General features: G+C 39.9%; 1 protein-coding gene across 1 annotated transcript; it reads left to right on the top strand.

The window, feature by feature from the left end:
- Nucleotides 1-1,160: 1,160 nt before the first annotated feature.
- Nucleotides 1,161-9,711, top strand: LOC118964923 (uncharacterized; the record flags this gene model as incomplete). Its single annotated transcript, XM_036980793.2, has 8 exons — nt 1,161-1,292; nt 1,668-1,728; nt 7,887-7,928; nt 8,071-8,529; nt 8,625-8,723; nt 8,829-8,856; nt 8,959-8,993; nt 9,087-9,711. Coding segments are annotated over 8 exons (1,053 nt in total), but the record flags the coding sequence as incomplete, so codon positions are not given.
- Nucleotides 9,712-9,783: the final 72 nt, after the last annotated feature.

Below are 9,783 nucleotides of genomic sequence, written 5' to 3'. Positions count from 1 at the left end.
TATTCTTGTTCTTATGATAGTAATATATGACTACCATTGTCTCATTGACGAGGCCCTGCTGAAACGAAGGTCAAATACTTAATCTAAATCTAACAAACCCTAACTTTCATAACCTTAAGATCAGCAATGCCACATATTCAGACAGCGGACAGTATGTTTGTGCCTTACAGGTGCTTAAGAATAGAAAAGGGCCCTGGAAGGTAATAACTAATGTCATAGTCACTGTGAATGGAGAATTCAACAAACACCCCAACAGGAATGACACAGCCCTGTTATATACTCCTGGTGAGTCACAGTATATTGTTATTACAAATACATGAAATGATCATGAATAATACCTAATTGATCTTCATTCTGAATGCTTTGTGTTTTATTAAAAGGGGATCCTTACATACGTATGTAGTGGGAGCCTTGTTCTTCTTCTGCCTGTTTGTTACTGTCATTGTCATGATGAAAAATACCAAGATTTCGCAAGGTGAGTAAAAACCCACATATTGTATGTTCTATCATCAGGTATGTATTTAAAAAAAATAATAATATAATGTTATTGACATGGGCGTTCTTGGTACTTAATCATTGCCATATCAATTGGATTATCAATAGGCGATAGTGTATACTAAACATGATTAAGCAAATCAAAAATTGTCGTAAATAGACATAACTGAATGGACCAGACGGTGCTTGAGGTATCAAGAGAGTATGATATAGCACTTTCTGGGGCCCTCCCTACCCTCCTTTGTAGTTCAAAAGCCCTTAAATTGATTTATTTCTCAATTTTTTTGATCTAAAATATGAACAGGAGTCAGTTACAGCTGGTCCCAGATCTGTGCTTGGGGGTGCAACATAGACCGATGCTCCTCCCCTGTCTGTCTCCTCCCGAATGGAAACATGGCCGTTGTGTCCATAGCGAAAAGGATAGCAAAGCCTTGGATATAATGCTGCTAGCTAAATACGAATGTTATCACCGCTGTATGCCAGCAGGGTTTACGTTGTGGAGTTTATCTCCAGTAAATTAGTGAATGAACTCACGGTCTGCAGCTAGGCGTTCGCAAAGTTCTGCGAATGGAATGCTTGCTAGTTAGCTAAAGCTAGCTAGGTTGTTTGACGACGTAAAAGTTGCTTGCTAGCAGCCAATTACAAGGCTAGCTGGCTACTAGTAACTTGCTCACGAGGAGGACAACCAGAGCTCGCCAGCACAGCACAGCAGCTGTGTTGACACGAAACGAAAAGAGATACCCAGCAAGCTATCCCTGCCTGATCCATATGGGGAAATCTATCTCAAAAAATTGACTGTATTGTTGACTACTTCACATTTTCAGCAGTTTATTTTTTTAGCTGTTATTGTTCTAGCCAAGGGACAAGTTAGTTAATTAACGTTTGACATTCTTTTCTCACTGTAATCTTGGAAGTATCCATTAATCATCTTTAGTTATTGGACTCAAGCTATTAATAATGTTTTCTGTGAAGCCCTTGAAACTAACCTTTAAATCCTACCACCTTACTTGACTAGCAAAGTTACCCTGTCCTCGGTATACTTACAGTTACTTTCTATTACTGAGTAGTTACCTAGCTAGGATTACTTGTTCAATTCACTAGCTATATGTTGTGCATAATTTAGTTAGTTTGTTAGTCTATAATAAGCTATCTCTGTTTTATATTTCATGCAGACCGATCTGAAAAAAACTCCACAGCCACCTATCAAGAAGTTAGAGGCCAAGTTACTTCCAGGTGAGTTTACAGTTCCCTCTGCCACAGCTAGCTTGTTGTTTCTGACTTTTCTATTTGTAACTATCAACTATGTTATGAGTACATAGAGAATACATACATTTAACCACCCATCAAAATATCCCACTCCTGAAAAATAACCAGTAAAGGCTGACCTCATCCAGCTATAGTCTTTATTTTCATGCTAAGGTAGAAGATGACTGATATTTCAATGACCAGCCAGTGAAAACTCCCATATCTCTTCAACTAAATGTAATTTCTTGTTTTGAATGTGTTCTCTGTCAGTGCACCTCACTTGGGGTTTTCCCCACAGGCATTTGGCATCCCATATTGTCGCATCATTAGGCTGTGGTAATCTCATCCAACTGAATGTCCATTTTCTCTGTGCTGTCTCAAGTCACCATGACAATGCAGTTCCTGCCTGGCCCCCTTTTCATCACTGCAACTAACTGTGCATAATTTAGCCTTAGTTAACAATGGGCTGGTTCAGATATGCCTCCTGATTTTTGCAGTCAAATCCCAGCTCAGAGAGGATGCGAGTTGGTTAATGACTGTCTTAAGGAGGTTACAATAAGAGATTCACAGAACACCAGTACCTGAAAACTATTTCTTGCCTTTTGTGTGTTTTTCTTTGCAACATTGAATTTTTTATGCGTGGCAGGACCTCAGGTTTGTTTACTTTTTTCCATTAAGTTGGCAGTGTTTGTGTGTGAGCTAAACTGACACCCAACCTTTCCATATTACTTTTTGCTCCAATGTATTAAGATAAACAAGGAGACATTTAAAAGAATGTAAATAATGAAAAGTCTATTTGTCTATCTACCACTCATCACTCTGTGTACAGGGAGGGGCCATGACCCTCCACTCAATTCATGTTGCCCCCCCATAAACTATTGTTGCAAAAAAGCCGACAACATTCTTCAGCATTTCGGTTCATTCATGGCTGTTATGGACGCGGAAGCTCACTGATATAATGGAGCAAGATTGAGAAACACTTGACCATATAACCTTGAAGTGTCATTAGGCCTATATCTGTGTCTGAGGACAAGTTGTGAGTCAGAGGTTGTGCTGTGGGATGAATTTCCCTTTGAGGTGTTCACTCCTTATAATTAAGCAACAGAGGATGGACCTTCCTTCATTCTAAAGTAGATGCGCCTTGCCTGGTTTTATTTACGCTGCTGAAATGATAACAAAACCTCCCTCTTGCACTTTATGGCTATTTTCTCTGCTTTGCAGGGCTTTACACTGACTTAAATTGGAAAATGTTTGCATACACAAATACAGTTAGGAACACAATGACTAGTATTTAATGTAATAAAACTAGAATCCTTAATTTTTTTTTACATTGCACTGCAATATTTAGGCACATATGTGAGTAAAACTGTCACACTCTGTAGCCCTGCTTTGGTATGTATAGTTTTACCCTTATCTATGTACGCTGATTATTTTAAGACAATGGTATGTTTTATAGAGGGATACCGGTTTTTCCTTGGCTGGAGGTTTATCTATTGTTATTGCTGGGTTCTATCAGTGTGTTTCAATGAATGCTGGCAGTGAAAGTAAACATGACGTGCTCACGCAGTGCAACCTGGCCAGCTCTTTACAAAATATGATAGTCACCTCCTCTCCCTCAACCTGACTACGAACAGTTTAGCCTACATTGAATCTCAGGTTTGATTTTACACTATGGTCTATGTTCTGATCTTTAGGTCATGGCTCTGTGAGGGTGGCCCTGAATGGAGAGACTTTGGCTTTATTTGTGGGCCTCCCAGCTCCTCTGTAGTGTTGCTATGTGACTTGAATGTGACCCATTCAAAGGCGTCTCTGATTGAATGATCCATTCAAGTGCACACCAACCTGACGAGAGAGAGGACCATAGTGGGGCTAACTCAACAACTCATCTCAACTGTCCTCCTCTCTTCTGTCTTCCCCTCTCTCTCTCTGTTCAGCTGTCCTCCTCCCTTAATTTCAGTAGCTCTCTGTTTATCTATCTGTCCTCATCAGGTTCTCTCTTCATCCCTGGCTGGATCCTTTGCTGGCTACCCACCTCTAATTAGTGAACTTTCTGGTTGGGTTTCTCCCTCTTTTCGTTGAATGTTTTTATTTTTCTCCTTCTCTTGGCCTAGTTCTCTCACCCCCCACACCTCTCTCTCTCTCTCTCTCTCTCTCTCTGTCTCTCTGTCTCTCTGTCTCTCTGTCTCTCTCTCTGTCTCTCTGTCTCTCTCTCTGTCTCTCTGTCTCTCTCTCTGTCTCTCTGTCTCTCTCTCTGTCTCTCTCTCTGTCTCTCTCTCTGTCTCTCTCTCTCTGATCTGTGTTTCTGATCTGTGATCAGACGACCAACATTGATTGTTTTGTTTAGGCTCCTCGCTGACACACTGTCACCTTTATGACACATGTTCATCTGAACTGTAGGCATCTGTAATGATAGTTAGACAGGTACTGTAATAGATGTCCCGCTGTTGTTTTCTCAGTAGGAGAATGTGTGCTGAGGCCTCTTCTGAGGCGGTGGAAAAATGTGCCTGGTAGTGGTGTTTGCATGAGGCAAAGCTAACGGTCTACTCCCAAGCACATTCTCACCTCTCTGGCCCACATACTCCTACTGTCCTCAGTCTCTGTTCACCACTTAGTTTGTCAGCACATGAGTTCCGCTCCGTTAATCACACAAGCTAGGCTAATATGGGCAAAATCATGAGTTTCCCAAAATGACGTGTCCTGTCGCTATCCATCAGTAATGTGATGGTGTTACTGGCGCACTGTACTCTACTATTGTACAGGTGGAATGCTGACGCATATCTGTCCCTTTAACTGCCATCTTTGTGTTGTGACTGAGGCATTTCTCCCTAGTCTCGTGTGACTCAGAGGATTGTGATAATCACTGTATACAGATACCATTTTGGGTCTCTGAGCTTGTGTCCCTCGCCACCAGATGTCCAAACTGTGATCTGGTCTGCTAGGTGCTGTACACAAACACAGGTGGCCTGCTTTGAAAGCTACAAAACCCCAGGAAGCAAAGCCAGGTTGTGGTTAGTTTTGTCAGTTGGCAGGTGTGATCACATGAGTAGCCCTATTTGATTTAGGGTTTTGTGGACTTAGTCAAAAAGGAGAACCTCATCCTAGGAAGTGTTTGTTTCCTCCAGTATGATTACATGATATACATGTTTTTGACATGCCAATCACACACAGGATATGCCTTGTGATTGTTCTGAATCTGTGTTACCTCTGGTCACATGATAGACCTTGGCCAACTGACATTTATCTGAATAGGCACTGAAAGTAGCCAACTCTGTGATAAACAGAGAGTGCAATGATGTAAGCGGTTGATGACATGACCACAGTACTGTTTGTTAGATGTTGTGGTAACCCAGGTTACTTACTGGCAGAGTTGCAGTCCAGTGGGGGTTAAAGGCTGCAGTCCAGGCAGTACTGTACTTTTGTGTCAGACCTGTCAGCATTCTGCCTCCACAAAAGAGTTGTTAACTCATCAAGCCAGCAGTTTATTAGACCCAGCTTTGGAAGTAAATACAGGGGTGATTGTGGGCGGTTGCTGACTGGTCCTACAATTACAAGAGCAACAACCTATTTCTTCAATCTCTTTCTCTGTTCCTTGTCTGATCTTAATCCATGCTGTGAAACATGACAGTAGAACTCCACCCTACTATACCCACTCCTCATCTTCAATAAGACTCACAGGCCATAAAGTCTTATTGTTACATTCTTGTGCCAACGTTAAACAACTTGTGATGCAGTGGCATGGGTGATATAATGTAGCTTGTTAACAATGTTTAACATGAAATACAGGCGAGAACAAATAGGCCCAGCCTTGGGCGTAATTCATAAGTAACATGTTCACATTTGTTTATTCGTCATCTACAAGGAGTAGCCTTCACAGTGCAAGATCCACCTGCAAGTCAGCATTTCATTGCACCGTGTATTCCATGTCTATATACAGTTGAAGTCGGAAGTTTACATTCACCTTAGCCAAATACATTTAAACTCAGTTTTTCACAATTCCTGACATTTAATCCTAGTAAAAATTCCCTGTCTTAGGCCAGTTAGGATCACCACTTTATTTTAAGAATGTGAAATGTCAGAATAATAGTAGAGAGAATGATTTATTTCATCACATTCCCAGTGGGTCAGAAGTTTACATGCACTCAATTAGTATTTGGTAGCATTGCCATTAAATAGTTTAACTTGGGTCAAACGTTTCTGGTTGCCTTCCACAAGCTTTCCACAATAAGTTTGGTGAATTTTGGCCCTTTCCTCCTGACAGAGCTGGTGTAACTGAGTCAGGTTTGTAGGCCTCCTTGCTTGCACACGCTTTTTCAGTTCTGCCCACACATTTTGTATAGGATTGAGGTCAGGGCTTTGTGATGGTCACACCAATACCTTTACTTTGTTGTTCTTAAGCCATTTTGCCACAACTTTGGAAGTATGCTTGGGGTCATTGTACATTTGGAAAACCCATTTGCGACGAAGCTTTAACTTCCTGACTGATATCTTGAGATGTTGCTTCAATATATCCACATAATTTTCCACCTCATGATGCCATCTATTTTGTGAAGTGCACCTGTCCCTCCTGCAGCAAAGCACCCCCACAACATGATGCTTCCACCCCCGTGCTTCACTGTTGGGATGGTGTTCTTCGGCTTGCAAGCCTCCCCCCTTTTCCTCCAAACATAACGATGGTCATTATGGCCAAACAGTTCTATTTTTGTTTCGTCAGACCATATGACATTTCTCCAAAAAGTACAGTCTTTTTCCCCATGTGCAGTTGCAAACCGTAGTCTGGCTTTTTTCATGGCGGTTTTGGAGCAGTGGCTTCTACCTTGCTGAGCGGCCTTTCAGGTTGTGTCGATATCGGACTCGTTTTACTATGGATATAGATACTTTTTTGCCTGTTTCATCCAGCATCTTCACAAGGTCTTTTGCTGTTGTTCTGGGATTGATTTGCACCTTTCACACTAGTACGTTCATCTCTAGGAGACAGAACGCGTCTCCTTCCTTAGCGGTATGACGGCTGCGTGGTCCCATGGTGTTTATACTTGCATACTATTGTTTGTACAGATGAACGTGGTACCTTCAGGTGTTTGGAAATTGTTCCCAAGGATGAACCAGACTTGTGGAGGTCTATAATTTTTTTTCTGAGGTCTTGGCTGACTTCTTTTGATTTTCCCATGATGTCAAGCAAAGAGGCACTGCATTTGAAAGTAGGCCTTTAAATACCTCCACAGGTACACCTCCAATTGTCTTAAATGATGTCAATTAGCCTATCAGAAGCTTCTAAAGCCATGACATAGTTTTCTGGAATTTTCCAAGCTTTTTAAAGGCACAGTCAACTTAGTGTATGTAAACTCCTGACCCACTGGAATTGTGAAACAGTGAATTATAAGTGAAATAATCTGTCTGTAAACAATTATTGGAAAAATGACTTGTGTCATGCACAAAGTAGATGTCCTAACCGGCTTGCCAAAATTGTAGTTTGTTAACAAGAAAGTTATGGAGTGGTTGAAAAATGAGTTTTAATGACTCCAACCTAATTGTATTTAAACTTTCAACATCAACTGTATATCATCCATCGCCACAAACTCCCTCTGTTCATTCTTCCTTCCTGTGATATTCTGCTCTGTTTCCTCATTCTGTGAATCACAAACAAAACCGCTTTGTAATCTAAGTTCAATGATCATGGATATGCTATCTATCTTCATGGTGATGACTCTCGTAGGAAAATGTCAAGGTCGGTAACTATTTTTATCAACAGTTTAAGACTTGAATAATAGGGTTTGTGAGTCTACAATCGAGGAGCTTGATTCTAACTTTGGAAATTGTTTTCTCTCTCAAAGGGAACACTTATCTAAATTATCAAGAGAAAGAGGAAGCTATATCCTTACAATGTGAAGAGAGAATTTGGCAACTTGATCTAAATGAAGACAATATGGTGGATTGCACTTTTAATTGCAGTCTTCATGACAATGAGAAGAAATGTGACCAAGATCCGAAGTGCAATAATACAGTATTTACATTAGAAAAAACTCCCTGCAAAAACAGTATCAAACAATGTTTAAATATGAAATTGGGGAAACACGTCACTGGATTCTTTGCATGTTTTCATACCTTTCCATCAAATAACCAACACTTATTCCCCTTTAAACCTTCAAAAGATCAGGTGGAATCATTTATTGTGGCATTTGTTGAACCAGAGAGTAAGTTCACATTTCCTAACTTTCACAATTTCTAAATGATATACAACTCACATTACAGTATACTGTACAATATATTGTATATATACATACATACATCTGCTTATGAAAATATTTAACTTCAAATTATGTTCTGTTTCTGTAGTGGTGATATTCTACTCTGATGTGGAAACTAAAACGTCTGTTACCAAACAGCATGGAGAATCAGTCAACCTTGCATGTAATTTCACAGTAGCCAAAGATTACTCTCACCTTCCATTTTCATTGTATTGGATCAAAACCGTCAGTGGCAACAGTAGCACATGTCTTTATTCTTATTATTTTGATAGTAATGGACAATTATATGACCACCATTGTCTCATTGATGAGGCCCTGCTGAAACGAAGGTCAAATACTTCATCTATTCCCCTAACAGTCCCTATCTTTCATAACCTTAAGATCAGCAATGCCACATATTCAGACAGCGGACAGTATGTTTGTGCCTTACAGGTGCTTAAGAATAGAAAAGGGCACTGGAAGGTAATAACTAATGTCACAGTCACTGTGAATGGAGAATTCAACAACCACCCCAACAGGAATGACACAGCCCTGTTATATACTCCTGGTGAGTCACAGTATACTGTTATTACTAATACATGAAATGATCATGAATAATACCTAATTGATCTTCATTCTGAATGCTTTGTGTTTTATTAAAAGGGGATCCTTACATACCACTGTATGTAGTGGGAGCCTTGTTCTTCTTCTGCCTGTTTGTTACTGTCATTGTCATGATGAAAAATACCAAGATTTCGCAAGGTGAGTAAAACCCACATACTGTATGTTCTATCATCAGGTATCTATTTAAAAAAAAAAATCATATCATGTTATTGACATGGGCTTTCTGTTTCTTTCTTCCTCCAGCAGAATCTCACACTCTGAGAATGAAAAGGTATTTCATTATTTTAAAATATCATTTCCGATAGCCATGAATTAATTACATGTTGCTCCTATATCATTTTATAATAATAAATACTTTATTTAATCATTGCAGAGAAGACGACGCAGAAGAGACAATTAACTCCGACTGTAAGTTAGCATATTATTTCCATAAAATGAATTTGCAACACTGACAGATTTTCAAACCCATCTAACCCCACTGCTTCCTCTTTCTGGGTTTAGGTTCCCCATATGCTGAGGGCAGAGGAGAGGATGGGGGGCTCTACTCACTTCTGAAGCTGACTGAAGTGAGAGATCCTGCTGCTGTTGCTGTCGAGCCCTATTCTGTAGTCATGCTCAATACTGAGTATGAGGCCGTTGACCCCCAGGCCACTCAGACATCATCCACCTGCCACCTCAGGATTGGAGTGAAAGTATGAGTTACTAGCAGCCAATAGTTACTCATATGATGTAGAAAAGTGAGCTAAAGATAATGTTTTCATGATTGGTCTTTCATATTGGGTTTAGACAAGGATTTGGGCGGGGCTGCCAGGGGTTTGTTTGGGATGGCCGGTGGGAGGGGTTGAGTGTTGGTTAAAAAAAATGTGTGATTCTTATTGATTGTACAGGTTATGTGACTCAATAAAAAACTTGGCTCACAAAAATGAAGTTAAATTAAAGAGAAAATTAGAATTTACTTTCTTTTTTAATTGAATGTTTTTGTGTTCATTCATGCTCTAATGAACATTTCCACTAGATGGTGTTAGTGCTCAGTCCTACAGTTGTGCTTACTGTTTCTCTGATATTGTGTAATATGTGTGATTACCTAATTATTTTGTAACATTGAATAAACATTGCAGAAATAAAATGTACATTATTATTTTTTTTATTTTTTTTTTTGGGGGGGGGGGCATGGTATTCAATCATTGCAATATCAATA

Source organism: Oncorhynchus mykiss, chromosome 6, assembly GCF_057628025.1.
Source record: "Oncorhynchus mykiss isolate SJ-2025 chromosome 6, ASM5762802v1, whole genome shotgun sequence".
NCBI lineage: Eukaryota > Metazoa > Chordata > Actinopteri > Salmoniformes > Salmonidae > Oncorhynchus > Oncorhynchus mykiss.
This window is presented reverse-complemented; position numbering and strand designations above follow the sequence as displayed.